At 37.0% G+C, this 23,195-nt stretch overlaps 1 protein-coding gene across 2 annotated transcripts in view; it reads left to right on the top strand.

The window, feature by feature from the left end:
- The first annotated feature begins 286 nt into the window (after positions 1-286).
- LOC113054353 (clathrin heavy chain 1-like) overlaps positions 287-23,195 on the top strand; it is a 38,282-nt gene continuing 15,373 nt past the window's right edge. The window contains exons 1-9 of one of the 2 annotated variants that reach the window (XM_026219859.1): positions 287-590; positions 10,427-10,634; positions 10,984-10,986; positions 14,634-14,902; positions 15,217-15,378; positions 15,729-15,842; positions 16,322-16,495; positions 22,612-22,809; positions 22,995-23,195. In XM_026219859.1, the coding sequence (XP_026075644.1) occupies positions 549-590; positions 10,427-10,634; positions 10,984-10,986; positions 14,634-14,902; positions 15,217-15,378; positions 15,729-15,842; positions 16,322-16,495; positions 22,612-22,809; positions 22,995-23,195 (1,371 nt within the window). In that variant the 5' untranslated portion in view covers positions 287-548. The remainder of the gene's footprint in view (positions 591-10,426; positions 10,635-10,983; positions 10,987-14,633; positions 14,903-15,216; positions 15,379-15,728; positions 15,843-16,321; positions 16,496-22,611; positions 22,810-22,994) is intronic. The other variant, XM_026219860.1, reaches the window with a different exon arrangement.

The following is a 23,195-nucleotide window of genomic DNA, read 5'->3' as shown; positions in this document are numbered from 1 at the left end:
CAAAGGAAACATGAAATAAGGTCGGAACTGACGTCAATTCACGAGGACGAATGATGTGGCAAAAACGCAAAGGGCGATTCGCAAAGAACTAGTACCCTCAGCCTTTACGCTCAAGCTGATGTTGTTATTTTCTCCCATATTCAAATATACTTATAACACATTTGCAATATATTTATAGCCATGTTGCATCTAGGTAGTGAAAGTTTGTTGTCAAACGAACTAAAATCCCTCTTCCACACAGTACCCGTATCCCTCCGCCTCCAATGATGTGTACGTCTCTTTCCGGTGCATTTCTCCACCGGACTGGTTCCGCCGCCATTGTAGCTTTCTAGAGTTCCTCGCAGCGGCGGTTGACATTCTGGAGTTGAAGCGCCTCATTTACATTCAGCGGGCGGCTAGAGTAAGCTAACATTCCCGGTTCATCTGCCCCCCTCCCCCCCAGAAAAACACAAGACCACCTCCATTCATTCCCGGCTCTGGAGTAGTTTAGGTTGGGCAGAAATAATAGCAGGATTTAGAGAGCAAAGCGAAGAGGAACCACCGTCGTCATGGCTCAAATCCTGCCCATCAGATTCCAGGAGCACCTGCAGGTAAGCGCTTTAAAACATCTTCAAATGAGTGTCTCCTTTATTTTTTTATGAGTTTATAGTGTGTTTTCAAAAAAGCAGTTGTAGTACCCCTTCCCCGGTGTATATGACCCCCATCAGCAGCACTAGTAGTAGTAGCAGGGGAGTTAGCTTAGCTACTGTCGGTGTTAACCAGCTGAATAATAGAGATTCTGGTTGTGTCACAAATAAAACTAAGCGAGCTGACTCCCCAGACAGCATTTTCAAGCATAATTGTTCAAACATTTAGAGGGTTTGGTCAAGTTACACGGATTTAAAGGCATTGTATTGAAATTATAATGTAACGTTAACTTGAAAAATATTGATGGCTGAAAAATTGAACAGATTGTTTCGAGAATATTGAGATTTGTAGTCACAGAGCTTATCAACACTTGTCAGCTGTCTTTGCCTCAGGTTGTGTCTTTGTATTAGAAATATCAGAGGAAAATTTAGAATAAATAGTCTTTATTTCTTTAATTGAATCACTATAAATGACAGAAGGTATTCAGTTTGGTTTTATTCCCTATTCTCGGTGCTATTATAATAAAACAGATTTGTGATTGAGGTGTCGAGATTACCTGCTTCAGGTAGCAGGTGTAAAATCGCCCCACCTATAGACGCATGTATGATCCCATGATGCCTCTGCAATTTTTTTATTTGCACTGAACTCATTGCTTTCACTTTCTTCTCTATTTAGTTTGAGGCTCTCAGTTAGCTTAAAGGCTTTTAGGACTTGGTGTAACTCATTTTGGTCACCATTTAATGCATCTTGTCTTGAAAATAATCATGGACGTTTTGAGTTTTTTTTAGTGTATTGTTGCTTGTATTGTTGTATTGTCCTTGAAACGGTTCATATTATGGCAAATATAGGTAGTGCTGAATCAGTTATCTGTTGTTAAACATCATATTTGCCCAGTGTCAGGCCTGTAAAGTGACACTTTGTCCACATCACAGCTTATTGTGGACTAAAAACATCCATTTAAACACACGAGGATGTCAGTATTGTTGCAAACTTAGCTATTTTATTCATTCTTTATTTCAATATAATTGTAGTATCAAACTGATATCAAACAGGAATTTGTTTAGGCTGACTGATTGAACATTTTCTTGCAAGTTACATTTAGTAAGCCAATCAGTTTTGTTATTGTTACATAAAACTAACACTATTAAAATAGTTTCTGTTGATTGATATAAAGCTGAAATAAAATAAAATGGAAAAAAATAAAGCCTAAATCTTAATATCTTAAAATGAAAAGTAGAAGTGCTGCCTAAGTACTAAAATGACTTAATCTACAACTGAAATAAAATAAATTGAAGCTAAATATAAATATTTAAAACAGCACATGACAAAAATGTTAAACAATTGCTAAAATGTAAAATTTAAATGGAAAAGCTAATTTTAAATGTTAATAAACTACAGTAGTCTATGAATAATACTGAAATAACATTGCAAATTAGATTAGAGTTTTATAGATTGAGAGAGTCTGCAGACTGTCTGTTAATGTCTTTTTGTACTGAATGTTAAGGGTTACCGTATAATTTTTTAGGTCAGGCATGCCATATTTACTTGTATATCCTGTCAAAGTTTGTTAGATTTTGGGATACTGATCCTAGAGTAGTGCAAAAGTAAAGAGCATAATGGACCAAAAAGAGCCTGAAGCCCTCTGGTGGTATTTTAAATTAATGAAATGCAAATGTAGCACAGCACTTTTCCAGTGAAGTGCCAGGTTATGGTCAGGGTACAATAGGAATCAGTGGCATAATGCTGTAAATGGTACGTGGAAGACCGTATTATTAAGACAAAACTTGCTCATGATGTCTGATTCACATTGTAGTGCTGCTTTATTTTGGTTCTGAAACCTTTAAGGCAAAATGGATAGAATAATGAAAGGTACATTTATAAAACTGCTGTCTATAACCACCATAAGTGACTCTTGTTTCCATGTACATCATTTAGGTTTACCGTATTATAATTTACAAGATGATTTGAGTATACAAAGACAGCAGGCCTGTATTATGTTTTGCATTGGATGCTGGCTGCATGTTAGTTATGTATATTAGCGGAGCAAGATAGTTGTTTCTGAAAACCTGTAGTGCATTGATTTCATTGCAGATAACTTAAGTAAATTACTCTGGTTTTAAAAGTAACATAAGCATGATACAGATCAAGTCAGATGATCTGCAGATGGGTTTCGTTTGTTTTATGTCATGCTGTTTAATACGTTACCTTGAGGCCCTATGAATGCATTTGATCTTTGAACTCTACCCTGCTGATCACACATGACTATCTCGTGTGGATGGAGATCCATTATACATTTTGAGCTTCTCAGCGCTGAATGAACTTGGATTTCTTTGCAGAGAGCATTTTGTGCTTGTTCCTTTTTTCTTTTTCCCTTTCCTGCTCTGCTGGCCGTGCTGAACCTGCTAGGCTGGTCACTTGTCACCTATGGTCATATGGTCAGAGTTTTTAATATGTTTATTTAGCTTTCTGCACAATGGGTCCTGACTTCCTGTTATGGAGGATGGTGACATTGCAGTGCAAGCCTCAGCAAATTGTATATCCTTCCCCGAAGCCTCCTGCGATCAGGGTTTTATGCTGAGCAAGATGCCATTTTTCCCTGGACGGAGAAGGAAGAGGGTTAAATGGGCATGGGTGGTTGGAGAGAAGAATGTGCTGACAGCTTTAAAAAGTCATGAATCTAAACGATGTGCTGAATTTATCTTCACAGACCCAGAGAGGCACTTGACACTTCAAGTATTAAACGTTTCTCTCACTCGCCCAGATTTGTGGAAGCAAAGCTCAGCCATAGAAATGTGCTAAATGCATGAACACTTCAAAAGTAGTGTAGGTCAGCATAACAGAACAACCGCTCGAGTTTTAACTGGGTTAAAATAGTTATATAGTTAAAATAGGAATAGTTAACTAAAAAATGAAAATTCTGTCATCAATTACTAGGGGTGCAACGATACCATTTTTTCAGATCCGATCCGATACCGAAAATTCTGAGAGTGTGCCGATACGATCAGTTTTTTTTATTCAATGTAGAATTTCTATACTTCTCTGTGTTGACCTGATCATCATTCTTTTGAGTTAATCACAATCTACTACATATAGAAAACTTAATTTGTATGAAAAATAACAAATGAAAAAAATATGTTATCATAAACGATTACAAAAATATTATTATAAACTAGATTGGTAGATAATTAAGCAGCAAATGATACTGTAGATTCTAGAAAAATCACAGGAGCACTATAATTTTATCAAATCTATTGAAATATTTGATTTACAAATAAAAGTTAATAAGTCTAAATGTAACACATTGCTCTTTGTATTGTTGTAAAATACTTTCATGAAAAAACAAGTACATATATTTATATAGAAATCTAAAAGACGTTTCTTTTAAATCTATAGCACAGTAATAAAGGCAGCAACATATCATAGATAGAACAGAAAAAGAAAGACTATTAATAATCTTTGATTTAGCAGAAATATTATAATACTGAAAGCGCCAATATAGAGTGAAACAGAGCGCTTATGCACATTTTTTGGCTGCATTTACACTGCAGGTCTTGATGCCCAAATCCGATTTTCTGACTATATCCGATTTTTTTTGACGACCTGCTTACATCATCTTTTAAAAGTGTCCTGTATCCGATTTTTGCATTTACACTATACACTGCTGAAACTACCAAACGTAGACGTTCTGACCCGGAAAAAGAAGTAAAACAGCACAAAATACAATGGATGCAGATGTAAATAAAATTATACAGTAGGGCTGCACGATATTGGGAAAAATGACATTGCAATATTTTATTTTTCTACGATATATATTGCGAAATGAAATCTAATCAAATCTCTCGCTCTCTCGCGCTCTCTCGCTCGCACTCTCTCTCTCGCTGACCTGTCAAAACTTTTTTGAGCTGTGCAATTAATCCGCGATTTAAATTAGTCAAGGGTCGGGGAGCAGCAACAAAAAAATCAGCAAAACATTGGTCTCGTATGCCGGAGAAAAAAAGGAGAGCCCTTTATTTCTGTAACAACCCTGCATTTTTGCCTCATCTCTTCGCCCCAAAGACTGACAAGACATGAAACCTCGGCATTGCTCCACTGTGTGTATCCTTCGTCCTCCATCACGCCTATAATAAGTCATGTGATCTCAGTTGGCGGTGTCCACCTGAGTTGACGTCACTTTTTTAATGACGTATGGCTCGCATTTACTGGGGAATATCCGATTTGTCTGCTTACATGGCACACGCCAATGCAAGTATCTGATTCATATCCGATTTATTAACACATATGAATGAGGCCTGAATCCGATCTGAGAACATCGGAATCCATGCGTTTTTTTCCTGCTTACACGTACACCGGTCATATCCGATCTGTGCCACATGAGAGCAAAAAATCAGATTTGGGTCACTTGAACCATGCAGTGTAAATGGGGCCATAGAAAGCTGCTCGGCTCGTATTCATCTTCAGTTCTCTCTTCAAAGCGGTTCACTCAGTGTACTGTTTGAGTAAATGAATTACTCCGCGATATTGGTTTATTTCGACTCGGAGGGAGTGTTGGCCACGTTAAAAAAGTTAATAAATTGTGTATAATGCTAACTGGAGACTAGGGGTGCGCGATAAATATTGTGCGATAATTAATGCACATCTCGTCAGTAAAGCCGGTTCTCTAATCACCGGTAAATTCCATCAGGTGTGTGATTTCACATAGAGCAGCTGTTACTACACAGAGCTGTTGTTAACTGACTAATCCACGTTCATTATCAGCGTTTAATTGTGCAGCTAGTCAGTCACAACATCTCTGTGTATAACAGCGGTTCTATGTGAAATCACACACCTGATGGAATTTACTGCTGATTAGAGAACCGGCTTTACTGACAAGATGCGCATTAAATATCAGACGATATTTATCGTGCACCCCTACTGGAGACGCGAACCGGTTCAAAAATTCAGTCCTATTTGGTGAACTGGTTCACTAAAATCAAACGATTCATTCACGAACCAGACATCGCTAGTACAAAGGGAAGAGATCTTGATTTGTAGTCTATTAAATCTGTGAGTTAGTTTAATGAGCCTTTTCTTTGAACAGTTTTAAACCTCCGTTACTGTGTGCTCTTAAAAAGAGTCTCATTGTTTTGACTGTAGTAACTGAACGCGACACGCTGTTTGAATACTAAATGGAGGATGACAAACTGCTGCAGTGGAGAGAAGAGTTTGTCAACTTGAATTTAATCACTTCATTATTAATCTGTACCTCACATTGAACTATGAAACAGCTTCAGAACACTTGAAATATGTTCTTTAAAATGTTTTGGTGCTTTATAATGTTTTTGTGCCTTCCGTGTGGCTCAACAATAAAACAGAATAGTATGCGCACAATATCAGATTTGGATCGGTCTCGTCTGTCCGATACCTGATCCGCAGAAAATGCCAGGATCTGTATCGGCTCCGATCCTGGCATTTTCCGAGTATGGGATCGATGCATCCCTATTAATTACTCACCCTCATGTCGTTCAAAACCCATAACCCAAAACCCTTTGTTCATCTTCGGAACACAAATTAAGATATTTTTCATGAAATCCGAGAGCGTTCTGACCCTGTCACATGGACTATCTTAACAATGCTCTTGTTACTTTTCTGGGCAGGTGATAGTCAGTGAAAGTGCCAGCAGGGGGAATGTTTAATGTTTAATGGTAGCATGTACTGTGAGTGTTGTGAAGCAATATGCTAATGCTGGTTCAGCTAATGGTTGCCTTTCATTTCTTCATCTGTTGTTTATGCCATCATCTCTTGTATGTTGCCTGTAGTTTGCTTACTCACTGGTGAAGTTCACAGCACTGATCTTTATCTAACCACTGTAAAATAAACAGTCTAAAATGGGAAGTCAAATACACAGCAGACAGAGGAGAGATTGTCAATGCTTGATCTGCTTGATTATTACAGTTTGCATGCTACAGTGTCTGGTTGTAAGAATTTCTTCACAAAACAAAAATGTTATAATTATATCATAAAAAAAAAATCATACAACTCATTGAATTGGACAAGATCAAAGAATACAATATCAATGAACACACACACACATACATATATATCCCAGGGAACACATGTTAGGAAAAATTGTTAGCCTTAATGCAATGTTAGTCGCTTAGGATAAAAGCGTCTGCTAAATGCATACATTTAATTTAATTTATATATATTTATACACACAATGAACTGATATCACATCCTCCTTGCACAGACCAGAGATATCCACAGAAATCCAGGAAGAAACTGGCCCGCTCTTTTCGAGTTGATGTTTCTCAAGCCGAACAGGCTCTCTGTTGGGAAATAGGGTTTGTTTCTGGGCATGTCTGAGACGACACTGAAGCAAGCAGCAGTTACATGCTGTGGATGAATCACGCTTGGCCTAAGGCTGATGCTGCTACGGCAGTGAGAGCTTTTTCCCTTATACTTGTTTCAGTGTCTCTCTGTACCTTGTGAGAGCTAACAGGGGCAGGGTTTCCCTTCAGCCAATCGGAATGGCCTGCTCGGCAGTGATGTCATCATGTGTGATGTCATCTATGAGATGCAGTAATAAAGGTCACAGAAATGTGTATGAGCAGGTTACTCTTCTCTCAGTAACAATGTTTTTTTTTTATGATTTTGTTATTTGTGTTCTGATTTCTCATTTTATATTTCTGTGAATAATTTATCCTGTCTGTGTGAATACAAACTCAGAATTGGCCCAATTTCATTTTTTTTTATTTCCTCTTATTTCACAATTGTCTGTTAGTAGCTAGTGATGATGTGGCTTTCTGTGCAGCAGGAAAAAAGGAATGTGGGTGTGGCTTCGGGTGTGCCGACGTCCGCTCCCCATTGAGAAAGGTGCTGCTGATTCCGTTGAGTTCTTCCTAGAAAAGTTGCTTCCTGTTCCTTCCTGGTCTTTGATAAGACCTAAGAGCTAAGACCTAACCAGCATTGAAATACTTTGGGTGTTCACTGTCTAATATTTGTAGTCTCTTAGTTTAGTAATTAGCAAATTAATGTAATAAAAAAAAAGTCCTTGCCACCCTTCTCAATAATTAGTCAGCAATGTTTGTTATTTAACCTACAACCTCTATTTCGAAAATGGTAATAATTTACTAACCTTCCCGTCATCTCAAACCCGAATGCAATTCATTCTTCTGTAGAACACAAAAGCAGAAGTTCAGACGTGGTTTCACACAGTTTTCCTCCATACAATAAAAGTGTGTGGGGAACATGGGCTGTCAAATGCAAAAAAAAAAAAAAAAAAAAAAAATACTAAAACCATCAAAAGTGTAGTCCAAAGAAGTGTTTTTCCGAAGATGTGTTTTTGTAGTTGCATGACTTTGTGTTAAGCATTATAATTTCACAATTATAATGGCATCTGACTAATTTGTCCCTTATATTCTTCCTTGTACTATCAAGTCAGGTTTAAGTCAGCTTTGCTCTTTGAGACCAAAATGCAATGCAAAAACATTTGTAAAGTGGAGTTGGCTTTGCTGCATAGCTTGGAACTCCTTGGCAACTAACTGCTGAACACTGACTGCTGAATGTCACAGTGGACTCTCCCCCTGTCCAGCATTATTTAGTGCTGTAAGTGCTGTTATATAAGTCCAAGACTTCTCATCCCTGAAGCTGTCAGCTCTGATCTCTGTAATTCGTATTGTGCGGTTGCTGGCAGACTGTGCATTGGAATCGTGATTGTTTATATGTCAGTGTTGCTAACCTGACTGCCGCCTCTGGTATTTGAGATCTGTCTGGTGACTGGGTTTTGGCTGCTCTCATCAGAAATAAAGCTACAACTTCACCCTTTTAGCCATCTGACTTGGTATTAAAAGAGTCGATACAGAAGCAGCTGTCAGTTTAGTTGAAAATGCCTGAAGTCAAGATGTCTCCTACACTAAATCCTCCTCCTCTGCTCCTCTCTGAACCCATTTCAAATATAAGTCTCTTTGCAGATTTGATGTCACTGCATTTTTTTATCTACATGTGATGCTTAGTCATATGGTGTGAATCATAGAATTGGAATTAAACTAATTTACTGTATGAAGATCAGCATTTATTAATGTGCAGATCACTGTTTTCCTGTGGGGAAGTGCAGATCTTATTCTCAGTCTCAGGGTCAGTATTTCCGACTGAGTCTTTGGTGACTCAGACTTCTAAGGCAGCTGGTGTGGTGCTGCTGAGATGTTATCCCACTGGCTTTTATTTTTGTCTATAATTGACCGATATCTATTTGTGGTGGTCAGTATTGATATAGTGACGAGCCATCACAAATAACTCCATGTATAGCAAACACTGGCCACTGCTATAAGTCAAATGGCCACAGTGATAACAAAAATAAAAGATTGCACATATATTGCACTGCCTGCTGCTCCTAACTGCCTAAGAGTCCGGTGGCCACGAGCAATGACATCATGGAGTATATTGTTGGACCTACACACACATTTCATGAGTAAAGTTAATGCGCACGTTATAATCAGCGCAGAGGTTTCATCTGAAACATGTTTCTACTTTCACATGCAAAAGACTTGTTGCACTTACAGTATGAATATAACTTCTCATGACACCAAAACTAGATGTTTTGCCCTGCCATTAGCTGAAGCTGTGTGTGAACAAGCCACTGCTGCAGAGTGTAAGCTGCTCCATCTCACGCAGCCTCAGAGGGAGCTCCGCAAAAACAAAACACTTAGGCCGGCGACACACTGGATGCGTGGCGCAAGCGTCTCAGCTGCGTGGCGTGTCCATTTTTGAAGTATAGATATTGTTGTCATGAAGACAAGAGCCTGGTCAAAATGCCAAAAAGAAAGAGAACCATCGGAAAATAGGCATGTGTTATTAAAAAAGACATTAATACATGACATCAACATGCATTTACCATTCTTACAATCACCGCCAGAATGTCCAAAATTGGGTTCTTCTCACAAAAATTATTGGAAATTGGAAATATGGAAATTATTAGCAACATCAAATTTGTACAAATAGTCTATACAAATTACAACCGTTAATTTTTTTTTGTACATATTTTATAAACTTTATCATTTTTAAACTTTTGAACCAGTTCAATATAATATTCACTGGAAATTACTGGGGTGAAAAAACAGCACTTTTAACATTTTCATTGAATTGTGTTGAAAAGTGTTTTTGGCAAAATGCCAAATGTGTCTTTTAAATCAGGGACTTTTAAATCAGTATTGACTGAAAATATCAAAATAGTTAGATACATATTAATGATTGCTAGTTGTCTGTGATTCTGGAACAAAGTTCTCAGTACAACGTCTTGTTTAAAAATGAAGTCTTTCTTGTATCTGTTCTTTTTGTGTCCCTGAGATAAATTCCTTCAAGGCCTTTTCAGACAGCAAAGTTACATGCTTGGCTCACTTGGTTCAGGAAAGAGAGGTTTTGCTGGTTCCGTGGCTTTTTTTTTTTTTTTTTTTTTTTTAATTACTGTTATTGAAATGCTGATCTTATTGTAACAGACACTGCTACTGCTTAAACTTTATGATAACAAAAGAAAGTTCAAATTGGAACAGTTCTTTGCTTTTACTGTTTGGTCTGGTTGTATCCCTTGTAAATTATGCCTCAGATCCATTTTAACCTGTAGTGTGGAACACATAGTCATTGATTTTTCTTAAGATCAATTCTTAGAAAGGTTCACAGCGTCAAAGAGAAACCTGATATCATTTAGGAAGCATTACCCCTTTGAAGTTTTAAGATTTAGATTTAAGATTTGTGAAGATTGAAATGACATTGGTATATAATACATTGATTAAAATTAAAGCAAATCAAACTTTTCTCTTTTTCCCAGCTCCAAAATTTGGGGATCAACCCATCCAACATCGGGTTCAGCACCCTAACAATGGAGTCTGATAAGTTCATCTGTATCCGGGAGAAGGTTGGAGAACAGGCACAGGTGGTGATCATCGACATGGCAGACCCAAACACTCCCATCCGCAGGCCCATCTCTGCAGATAGTGCCATCATGAACCCTGCGAGCAAAGTCATCGCACTTAAAGGTAGGTTATATAAATTAATAGTTCCAGGGATACTCATATTAACCTAATTGTAATGAATACTGAATTTTTAGCTGAACTGAATTATAGAACTGATCCAATCCATTGTCGTTTAAACTAGAAATTAAGTGTGTTTTCTTAACTTCATTCAATCACACAGAGTTCCTTTTTAGTTTAAATTATACTAGACCTATTTCTATAGCATATGTTTTTTTGCATTATCCTCATTTTAGGCTACATCTTAGCTTACAGTAACATGATATGTGTTTTGTATTTTCTGTTATGCAGCCATAATTGCTTTGTCTTTTTGTTTTGTTTCCTTTTTTGTTGCTGCTTTCTCATGTGTATGCAGACGGTGAGTTAACATTTTGGTACAATGATTTGTGAAAGTTATAATCCTGTTTCTAAAATGAACATTATGTACAGTTGTTTGGCCTCATTGCTTAACCTTGTGTTGGTGTTTCTAGAGCCTCCACTTCAAAGCCAGAATATTTTATAAATTATACCTTAGGCTACACATTGTTCCTGCCATTTTGGCAAATAATTATTTATAAATTGATGACATGAGCATGAAAAAAAAATTCTGATCTTGATTCTAGTGAATTTGTTATGAGAACAATGACAGTTTAAAAATCATCAGTATTGCTGTTGTAAATATAGGAGAGGTGTGCCTCAAGGTTCGGACTTAGGCCCCATACAAATCAAGGGCAAAGTAGGCAATGTAAAGCAAACATGTCCTGGCATCCCTCTATTATTGTTTACATAGATTAAGATTGTTTAGCCAACAATGTACCACATAATTAACCCACTTTGGCTAAACAGGATTTAACTTTCACAAAATTCATAATTGAATGTTCACATCATGTTGATGTGAACCCCTCTTTCTGGGGTTTGAAATATTGTTGGCCATACATTTGCTTTTCTTCTTGTTTAATTGTAATTGTTATAATTTTAAATGCTTACCATATTGAGTCATTTTCCCCATCCTCACTATGTAATCTTAACATCAAGCATCTCCATATAAATTTCAAGTCCGTGTGAATGTACCCGGGTAAAGGTATCCTCGTAGATTTATGATTCTTGTGGTAGTTCATAGTCCATTAGGTTTTTTTATCACTATGCAGCTTGTGTTTAGATAGCAACTCTGTAACTAATGCTGTGTGAGTGTCTTAGTTGATGTTGGAATTAATATGCTTTTACAATAAACTCAATGCCTGTGTAGAGTTGAAAGATTTGTCATGCTTTATAGAAGGCTCTAGTATAGATAGTAATCTCTCCAATTCTTAGCTTGTTATTAATTGTAGTTGTTATGTTAAATGATGTTATTTGGTGGCAGGGCACCAGACTGTGCCTAGAAGAGTCAAAATTTCCAACCAAAAATGATTTAAAAACTTGTATGTGATGCCTTTTTTCATGATTGTTTTGAATTCATTATTTGTGAATGTCATAAACTGAGATGATGCACATCAACTTTTTAGTTGAAAAACAGTCCTCATCACTGCTGACCACACCTGAAAAAGCAGCTCCAATTGTGGCGACATAAAAGAGATTGAAAATGATGGTGATGTGTGAAGTAAAAGTGCAGAAAAACAGTGTATATTTTATATTGGAAAACTTGAAAAAACTACAACAGGTAAAGCTTCCAACTGTGTGGACATTAGCAATATCGTAACAATTCTCGTTTATAATCGATACTAATATGGCTTCTTGTTATCAAGATCTTTAGTCTATATGCCGCGTTTTGTTAATGCGTGAACTTCATATTATTTGTAGCGCACTTGCTGTCCAGTCTCAGTTCAAGAAGCACATGAACCCATCATTCTTTCTCTTTATTGCAGTAGTACGAAATAAACTTCAAAAGGTGCTGTATGTATATTATAAGATAGCCTACAGTAAAACTTACTGAAATGTCTCATGCAATCGCTTATTCAGTTCAAACTGCAGAAAACTTGTAAAGCATGTAAACACTGACACATAACATTTGTTAACCTCAGAATAACCATTCGGTGTCCATAAGCTCATTAGTCGGCTGGATAAGATAACTATAAAGAGGAGCGTATTGCTGAATATATGGGCTATATGGAATATTCGTATTTTTACTTAACCTGTCTAAATGATGAGTATAAAATAGCATGGAGCTAAAAAATAAAATTCAACACCTCCTATATAACTACATGCTACTAATGAAGAAAAATAGACTGGATGTGTGCAGGACATATGACAGCATTTTTAGGATGCATTGAGAAGGAGCAAATATAAACTCAAAGTCTAAGTGATGCTAACAGTTGTGGTCCATGGTATTGGCACAGATTCTGTGTAATAAACAATTCTTTGTGACTGTATATATGTCTCAAGTTGGAAAGATTTTTTTTTTTTTTTTTTAGTCTGGTGTCCTGGGTGGCAATGAATAATAAATCAGATTTTCTGATTGAACAAACTTTATTTGTAACCTCAAACCAGTTTGCTTTGCTTTTTCCATAGAGAAAAATGAGCAGCGAATGGCTTGTATTGGAGTGCCAGAACGGTCACTGTCGCGGTTTAAAATTAGATTAGCTTTTAATCGATTGCTTGATTGTGACAATATCCTGTATGAACCCCGCACATTTACTGAGCAATATTTCAAAATGATGTAATCTTGACTTGCTCAGTCCTGCTTTTTTAGCCCTTGTTCACACTGCATATAAATGGAGATGAACCAGTTAATTAAGGTCTTAAGTTGGAGCTTTGTTGGGCTGGCACTCTATATTAAGGTAGATACATTTAAGTAGGATTCTAACTCTCATTATGTTGAGAGAGCTTTGAATGTGGATTCCCTTCTATCCCTTTTTTTTTTACTTTGCTCTGCTCTGGCTCCCACATTTGTTAGAGTGTTAGGTTGTATGGGAATCTATCCACACAGGCCTGAAAAGTGGTTTTGTCAGGTTTCATAATCATTGAAAATAGTCATTAATGCTTCTGATAATGCATATAGACTAAATTCTGACCTCTGCAGTAATCAGCTTCACAACAGCCTGTAATCTCAGACTAGTTCTTCTAAGAATTTAAAGCATTTATTCGGCGTGAAATTAAAATTTACCCAATCTATGTTCCAAATGCATGTTATTGGTCTTAGTGTGAATGATTCATGCATGTTTATGTTTTTTTGTAACCTTGATCAAACTCAGTCTTTCTGTGAAAATTGCATACTTATCTCTGACAAATGCAGCACTTTTCTAATCATAGGCCACTTAAACCTGTTCTTTCAAGCTGGCATTCAGTTCTTCCTCCATTTTTAAGTGGAATGACCACATCTTACAATCCAATCAACAACCGACGAGTAAAACCTGTCCCTGCCCTATCCGTGTCTCTAAGATGTGTATCATAATACGGAAGAAACAATCTGTCACTACTTCCGTTTAATCTCCACTTCAGTAATGCCAGCACGGAGAAAATGACCTATAACGTTTCAGTGAACTTGACTTTTAGCCTCCACATCCTGGTCAAATGGCCTCCTCAAAAGCTGGTTCAGCTTTCAAACCATGTTGTAAAAGTAAAAGTGCGTGCATTTCATGTCGACTTCAGAAACCTTTATATTATACTGCAAACATTGTCTTAATTGTAGTGATTCTCAAAGTTCAGATTAACTGGAGCCTGCAGAAAGATTAGTGTTTGTATAAATACTGGGTTGGAAGTTATTCAGGTGAGTTGCCGCCAAGTTTTCCTTTCCCATAACACGCATTATTCGCAAGTCACAGTGTACACTAAGCCTCGTGCTGAGACGAAATCAGTCTCCGGTGTTTGATTTCAGTAGTCTAAATTGTTCCTTGCACAAATGATCTCTAGACCGCTTTTTGATTGCTTTGCTTCATTTGTCATAACTGCTGAATGAGCTGTCAAGGTGGGCTTGCCTGATGCACTTCCAGCCATGACTGACAATATTTCTACCCTGATGTCTTTGTAATCTAATTCAATTGTTTTATGTGTGTAAATGTAAAACGGTTTCTACTCTTTATTTCCTCTCAGCTGCCAAAACCCTTCAGATCTTTAACATCGAGATGAAGAGTAAGGTGAAAGCCCACACCATGACTGATGACGTCACTTTCTGGAAGTGGATCTCTCTTAACAGTCTTGCCCTGGTGACCGATAATGCAGTCTATCATTGGAGCATGGAGGGAGACTCTCAGCCGGTCAAAGTGTTTGACAGACATTCCAGCCTGGCCGGGTGTCAAATCATCAACTACCGCACCGATGCCAAGCAGAAGTGGCTGCTGCTCATTGGCATTTCTGCTCAGGTGCCATAAGCATTTGAAATAATCATTCTGGATTTCTGGTCTAGAATTATACACACTATTGCTCTTGTTCTAGACACACTTGTGCTTAAGTAGAGATCTTGTTTAGTTCATTTCTTCCTGTTCCTTTACATTTTTATTAACCGTTTCTTTATTTTAATTTGTTTTCTATAACTTATTTCCTTTATTATTCATTATATATTTATAATTAACTGTAGTAGTATTTTATATCCTTATGTCTTTAACCGTCTTTCTTTCAGTCAAATGAATCAAGGCTATTTTTCCAAATCGCTCAAGTATTATGTTTCTTGTTACAGCAAAACAGAGTTGTTGGTGCCATGCAGCTATACTCCGTTGACAGGAAGGTGTCTCAGCCTATCGAGGGTCACGCTGCTGCCTTTGGCCAGTTCAAAATGGAGGGAAATGCAGAAGAATCCACACTCTTCTGTTTTGCTGTGCGAGGTCAAGCAGGAGGAAAGGTGCATTTCCAGATGGTTTTTGTCACATTTAATTGCATTAACTAGAAACATTTTATATTAAGCAAAGAGGCGTAAACTAGCAGTATTCCAAACACGGTTGTCTAAATAAGAGAGGAAGTGGTCTGGAAAGTTTTTTTTGGGGTGTTAACTACAGTTTTTGAGGAAGATGCCATGTTGCTTGCTAGTTTTAGTTTCAGAGGTATGTTCATAATATTATTAAACTACATTATCTTTTGTTTATTTTATTATTGAGCTAATTATTGATGATTTCTTAATTTGTCACTTATACTTGCATTATTTTGTGTGCATTACTTCACAACATGAAATTAACAAAATAATTAATTGTTCAGCTTCACATTATTGAAGTGGGAACACCACCGACCGGCAACCAGCCATTCACCAAGAAAGCTGTGGATGTGTTCTTCCCTCCAGAAGCACAGAATGACTTCCCCGTTGCCATGCAGGTATGGGGTTTCTTGGACTGTTATCCAGTGAAAGAGACATTACTTAGTTTCTTCCTCCCTCCTTTACTGTTTGTCCGATCTTTTCAAATAAATGCTGCTCTTTTGAACTTAATTTTCATCAAAGAATCCTGAAAAAAATATTATATTAAGCCGCACAACTGTTTTTAACATTGATAACAAGAAATGTTTCTTGAGCAGCAAATCAGCATATTAGAATGATTTCTGAAGGATCATGTGACGGGAATAATGTATTCAGCTTTGATATCAGGAAGAAATTGCATTATAAAATATATTCAAAAAAAAAAAATGTAATAGTACTGATAATTCACAATATTTCATTTTTGCTGTGTGTTTTTTTTATTAAATTAATTGAGCCTTTTAAGCATAAGATAATTCTTTTAAACAAACAAAATATTCCAAACACTAATGTAAATTGATCCAGATTTGAACTGACCACCAACATATTTCTTGTCACACAGATCAGCTCCAAACAGGACGTTGTATTTCTCATCACTAAATACGGTTACATTCATCTGTATGACCTGGAGACGGGCACCTGCATCTACATGAACCGAATCAGCGGAGAGACCATTTTTGTGACTGCACCCCACGAAGCCACATCTGGAATCATCGGCGTGAACAGGAAAGGACAGGTACATGCTGAAGATTAAATTCAGATTAACCCAAGTGGTATAAATGACATGTGAATTAAACTGAGCAATCATAAAGGTGCCACAGTGTTTACAATTTCCAGGGAGATCAACCCACAGATGGCTTACTCCCTGCATATTAAGTTGGGTTAAGAGGAGATAAATTAACTCTGTAAAAAGTGACATGCTCCAGCTGTAATGAGTGGCAGTATTTCAATATTTTTAGCAGCTGTGTCACTTTGATCCTGCACGGCGGAGCTCTATATGTGTGTGTTTGGTCAGATCTCTGCTCTGTCAGAGGGAATATAAGGAGGACACAACACAAATGATTACCCCAGAGGCAGAACATTTAATACTCCCCTCTTACTGAGACATGGGAACCACCCATCCTCCCTCTGCACAGTTAATCTTTTTTAATTTCCTCTCAGCATAGCTTCAAGCATCTCTTATCCTGAAATTTCCACCTGAACTTGGAGATCAAGACCACCATAGTCAATAGAAGCATCATGATGCATATTGTAACGATATGAAACTCCACATACATCGGGAAGGAGGCGGGAACCGGCGCACAATCAAAAACATTTTAATAATCAAAAATAAACACAAAGCAGCGCGTCAGCCCCTCACGGCGACTGACGCGCACAAATAAAAAGCAAACATAAAATAATATCCCAGGCCTGGTCCTCTCTCGTCCTTCACGGTCGTCACTCCAGTTTTATATCCTTCTATCTCCTACGTGGGACTCGATACTGGCGGTGGGGCGCAGGTGTAGCTCATCTCCAATCACTACACCTGGCCTCACTCCTCGTTCCCACGCCTCTCGGCCCCGCCCCACTCGCCACACATATATAATTTCAAAATGAGACACATTTCTGCTGGATCTCAAGAATGTTATAAATAAACAGGTGTTCAGTAACTTAGGTGAGTTGATGTTCCTGTTCACAATGCTCCATTATGAGCTTGTTAATGGATCCCGCAAGCATGTAACTAGTTTTCTAGTCATGCCACAGAAAGTCTTAAATTATTCAGCGGGTGACCGAAAGCCAATCCAACCTGTGTCACGCTGAACCTGAAGAGCATTATTACCTTAGTCAATAATACAGAACCTCTGCCTGGGTCAACCAACAATGCCATGCACAACATCCCAAAGATGAAATGCATAGTTAACACATTGATCGCTTGTAGGGTTCCGCGTGTTTGTAGCTTACAGTTGTTACTTTTGTAAAGTGTTATGTAATTGGGTTACAATAAGTTTTATTTTACATGTTAGTCTTAAGATCTAGTATATTATGGATAGATCTGTGTTAGAATAAATGTCATGTCTGAATATGATTTATGTAAGTTTATGTAACGGAAAAGGAATGCAGATCTCTCTTCCTGTATTTGTTTCCCTTGTGCATACTGGCATTCTCCATCTTCCTGTCCTCTGCGCCAGTCAGCAGTGGTGTGTGATGAAAAGTCAGTTTCTAACCAGCTGCGTCTGCACTCGTGAGCGGAGTGACCTTCGCTGTAAATAGCTGGGGAGAATGTAAGAGGGAGACTGACTGAGAGAAAAAAAGTGGCAGTTATCATGTGATCTTGCCGTGGGAGGCACTGACTGGTGTCCTAAACACAGGCAGAACCTTACTGCCAGTCACAGTGCACATAGGCAGATCAACTTCTGACAAGCATTGGATACTATACATCATCAAGGCATACGATTAGCTTTGGGAGCATATAGAACATCACCAATTCAAAGTTTATATGTAGAAGCCAATGAACCTTCCTTGGAAAACAGACGATTAAAGTTGGCCTTACAATATGCAATCAAATTAAAAACAAATAAAGGAAATCCAGCACATCCGGCAGTTTTTACAGTCCAGTATTCAATAATGTATGAAAGAAAACCAAATCATATTCGTCCATTTGGTCTACGTATAAAACCTCATCTGGAAAATCTCAAAGTAGATTTAAACATCTTGGAACAAACCCCCTTGGGATATCAAAAAACCCTTTATTTTGTTGGATTTATCAAAGAATCAAAAATCGGAAACACATCCAAATGATTATCAGCTACAATTTTTAGAAATAAGAGATATGTATCCTCAGTATACTCTAATATACACAGATGGATCCAAATCTGGAAACCAGGTAGCGGCAGCTTTTGCAACGAATGAAGTACATCAAGGTATACGTATTCCAGATCAAAGTTCAATCTTCACTGCAGAAGCAAATGCTTTATTGCATGCTGGCATTAAAATTTATTGAAACTTCTTCACAAAAGAAATTCTTAATAATGACTGACTCAAAATCATGCCTGGATTCACTGGAAAGTTTGAAAACTGATCATCCAACAGTAGTCAAGATCTTCGTTAAATTATCAATGCTCAAATCAAAGGCTTTTAGCATCTACTTTTGCTGGGTACCTGGACACTCAGGAATTGCTGGAAATGAGAAAGCAGACAGTGCAGCAAAAGAAGCACTATCCGCAGAATTAGTAAATAGTTTTATACCTTTTACAGACTTAAAACAAACGATAAATGAATACATCAGAAATAAATGGCAATCAGAATGGGATCAATGTCTAAATAATAAGTTGCATGAAATAAATCCTGATGTGAAGAAAAAACTTAACCTCTGTTTTGAGAATCGTTGGAATCAAGTCATCTATACACGATGTAGAATAGGACATTCAAAAATTACACATAAATTTTTACTCTTAGGAGAAAATCCTCCAAAATGTTCATTTTGTCAGAATTCATTGTCCATTAAACATATCCTTCTAGATTGTATTACATCTGCCCCTGTGAGAAACCTTTTTTATTCCGTTGATACTTTTGGAAAAATTTTTAATCAAGTGAATCCGAACATGGTCCTAAGATTTCTAGAGGAAATAAATGTAAAACATCTTTTATAGCCTTCCTTTGATTGGTTGTATCTTATTCTCGCCATGAATATAGCCTTAGAAGCTGGTATGGCGTTTAAAAGAAAAGAAAGAAAGAAAGAAAGATCAACTTCTGTGACATCACACTTTGCCCTCCCTTTTTTCTTTAATCAGGCCTACTATACTACTGTAACATAACTCTCAGTAAATTAAATGTCTGGTCTGTTAGTACTTTAGGCCCTAGACAGCTCATACGGACTGAAAAAAAAAAAAAAAAGATTTTATGTAATAGTACCACTACACATTGTTTCATGCTAACCTATATAAATTACACATACAAGTTTTGTTCCTGTATTATGGCTAAATAAAATTTGGCATAATTAACAAATAATTACAATTATTAAATGTTTATTTATTATGCCAAAAAGCTGATTATTATTATTATTAATAACAAATACACTACTAATGATTAGTAATATTAATTAATTTATAAAAATGTTGATAAAGTATCTATTTGTTATTAGTTAATCTGTTTATAGTTATAGTAATATAATAATAATTATAGTAATATAATTAAAACGTGTTTCTGCTTTTTAACATATACATAACATAAGCAGTTCATTGCATATAAAACTGTTAAATTAATAGTTAAATTAATTTTGTTTATTATTAGTTATTGTTGTTGTCATGGTAAATACCAGTATCCAAATTATTTAGAAATGATCTTTGTACACTTTTTAATTTGAATGGTTGCATTTGTTTATTTTTATTATTATTTGAGAATGAATGGAAATTTGATTATATATATATATATATATATATATATATATATATATATATATATATATACACACACACACACTTTATTATTATTAATTGATAACAGACATGTGCACTGTGTAGATCCTCATCAAGAGTGACTCATTATTACTATCACCCTCTCCTCAGACCTTGGGCTTTTATTGACGTCAATGCAGCATTCTTCTCCCGTGGAGCACTGCAGCTTCTGTCTGTCTGTCTCGCACACACAAACAAACATATACACATGCACACACAAACAAACACATACTCACACGCACACACAAATGTAATCTCCTATTCACTTACCCTCTCCATTTCTTTCTCTCTCACTACCTCTTTGTGGAGTTAAGATTATAGACACAATGAGCTGCTCTATATTCTTTAGTGTCTCTGCCTCCCTCCCTTTCTGGGCAAGCTGACCCATATTGTTGGGGGTCTGATGGGTGGGAGTGAGATTCATCCATGCAGAATAACACCTGTGACTTTGACCAGCTGATTACAATCTAGAACAAAATGTAGCATACAAACACTTACAACATGCACTTACACCAGAGATTCAGAAAATGTACAGTGCAGTCTTGTCCACCTTGTTGCTCGCGTGCAGTCAAAATAGTCCTGGGGAAAAATGTTTAATCTTGGTTGTTTATAATAAACTGGCCTCACTTGTCTAGTCTAATCCGTGTTCACACAATTTAAGCGAGTGTTAAGCATCATAAATCTGTTTTATTGATTTGTGGATGTAAATGTTTCAACCTAGTAACTGAAGAAGCCCTTCCAGGCTTCACTATGTTCTGTAGCTCCAGAGAAATATTGCAGAACATTGTACTTTGATGGGCTTTTGGCGGCTTCAGCTGGTGTCTCTTGGCCAAACATCGACAGTTATAATGTCAAACTTTAAGCTTCTCTCAAACAAACAAACTCTCGGCTTGTCACTAATTCCTAGAGATATTAGAGTTTTATTGGAAATAAAGATACAAGATGTTTGATCAAAGCAATGACATCCTGGTTGAAAGCGGACACCCTTCACGTCTCACTGCACTCCTGCATCTGATTGTGTTACATACTACAGACAAGCTTTTGTATTAATTTTAGCTTAAGTGTGAGGAGGGCAGCTGATACAAAGTGTTACGTTTTTTCATTAAAGGTCATTGATATTATATAACCAAACACATACGCTGTGTGTGTGATGGATTTTCCAGCTGCTTTTATGCAGGTAAAAGTGGCCTAAAAACTACCAATGGAACCTTTTGGCTCCTCCTTCGCCCTGTTGAGAAAATTAGCAAAAAGATGACATTTTAAACATTGTACCATGAGAACATTTTACTAATATTATTAGTAGTATTAATATTAGTATCTATATTAACAAATAGATACCTTCTTAACAACAATAATAGTAATTACAATAAAAATAACAGCAACCGTAAGAGATTTAGAGGTTAATTTTTTTCTTCAGTAAAACAGTAAAGAAGAATTTTCGGTGAAATTCTGGCAGTAATTTTTTAATTTAGCCTTAGTCCTGTGTCAAATTTAACTTTTTTAGTTTTTAATTATATTTAATCAACTTGTCCAGTTTTAGTCAATTTTTCATCTACTAAATGTCTGAGCATTTTAGTTTAGTTTAAGAGAATGGAAACTTACACATTTTTATCATATTTTCGTCCTACTGTATAATGGTTATAATTATAAAAAATATTATTTTGCTCCGTTTTAATTGCAGTGATTGTTGTCGTTTGGGAAATGTATTTTTACATTCCATCAGAAGTTGTTCTTTCACCAGTAAGCTCAAATCAATAGAATATCAACTTTATATATCGGAATTTCTAACAGGATATTAATTAGAGGGTAATTAAACACCAAAGACTTTAGATATGCACTCGCCCTGTCTACATTATGAAGAGTAACAAAAACCCACGGCCACTCTCAAATATTATAACAGCGAAATTCCTACTAGTACTTCCAAATCGCATCAATGTTTCTCTTTTAAAACAACGGCAAAAAAGACTTATTGTCGCACAGAGGTTGTAACAGTAACGTCTGTGTTTATGTCAGTGTTTTCAGATAATGGCGCGTGTGTGAATGGATCACAGATTGCATAAAGCAAAAAACCGGTCAGAGAACATATTTAACAGAAAATCTCTGATTTGGGGATTTGGGCAAGTTCACGACTGTCTGTAGCACAAACTTCCTGCCACATAATAACATGTGTGGGCACATGCTCGCATGTCAGCTGACGCCATTGTTTACAATGGAGAGTGAGGACATTTCTCAATATGTTTAATTCAAAAAGCTAACATGTGTTAGAGTTGTATGCATTCTCCCCTCTTTTTCTCCGTATGTAATAGAAATGTGCTCTGAAAGATTAAATGTCTCCTCCTTTGACCTTCCTGTACGTCAGTCTGAAGGTATACTACTAATCGCAAACATAAATAACAATTTGATTACTTTTGTTTCGTAGGTGTTGTCAGTGTGTGTTGAGGAGGAGAACATCATCCAGTACATCACCAATGTGCTGCAGAATCCAGACCTGGCTTTACGGATGGCAGTCCGAAATAATCTGGCAGGAGCCGAGGAGCTGTTTGCCCGCAAGTTTAACAACCTCTTTGCCGCAGGAAACTACTCCGAGGCAGCTAAAGTTGCCGCTAATGCTCCAAAGGTGAGCAGGGCTGAATATACTTGTAAGATGGTGTTTAATAATATTATATAATTATATACCATATTAGAAATTTAATTAAATAGAATCATTTATTATAATTAATTGAAATAATTAGTGTCTCTTTTATCATAATTATATAATACTTAGCTTCACTTCCAATTATCTTCACTTCTTGTTTATCTCAGGGTATCCTGCGCACTCCTGACACCATCCGCCGGTTCCAGGGCGTCCCGGCCCAGCCCGGCCAGACATCCCCACTGCTGCAGTATTTCGGGATCCTGCTGGACCAAGGCCAGCTCAACAAGTTTGAGTCTCTGGAGCTGTGCAGACCCGTCCTTCAGCAGGGCCGCAAACAACTTCTGGAGAAATGGCTGAAGGAGGACAAG

Source organism: Carassius auratus, chromosome 35 (genome assembly GCF_003368295.1).
Source record: "Carassius auratus strain Wakin chromosome 35, ASM336829v1, whole genome shotgun sequence".
NCBI lineage: Eukaryota > Metazoa > Chordata > Actinopteri > Cypriniformes > Cyprinidae > Carassius > Carassius auratus.
This window is presented reverse-complemented; position numbering and strand designations above follow the sequence as displayed.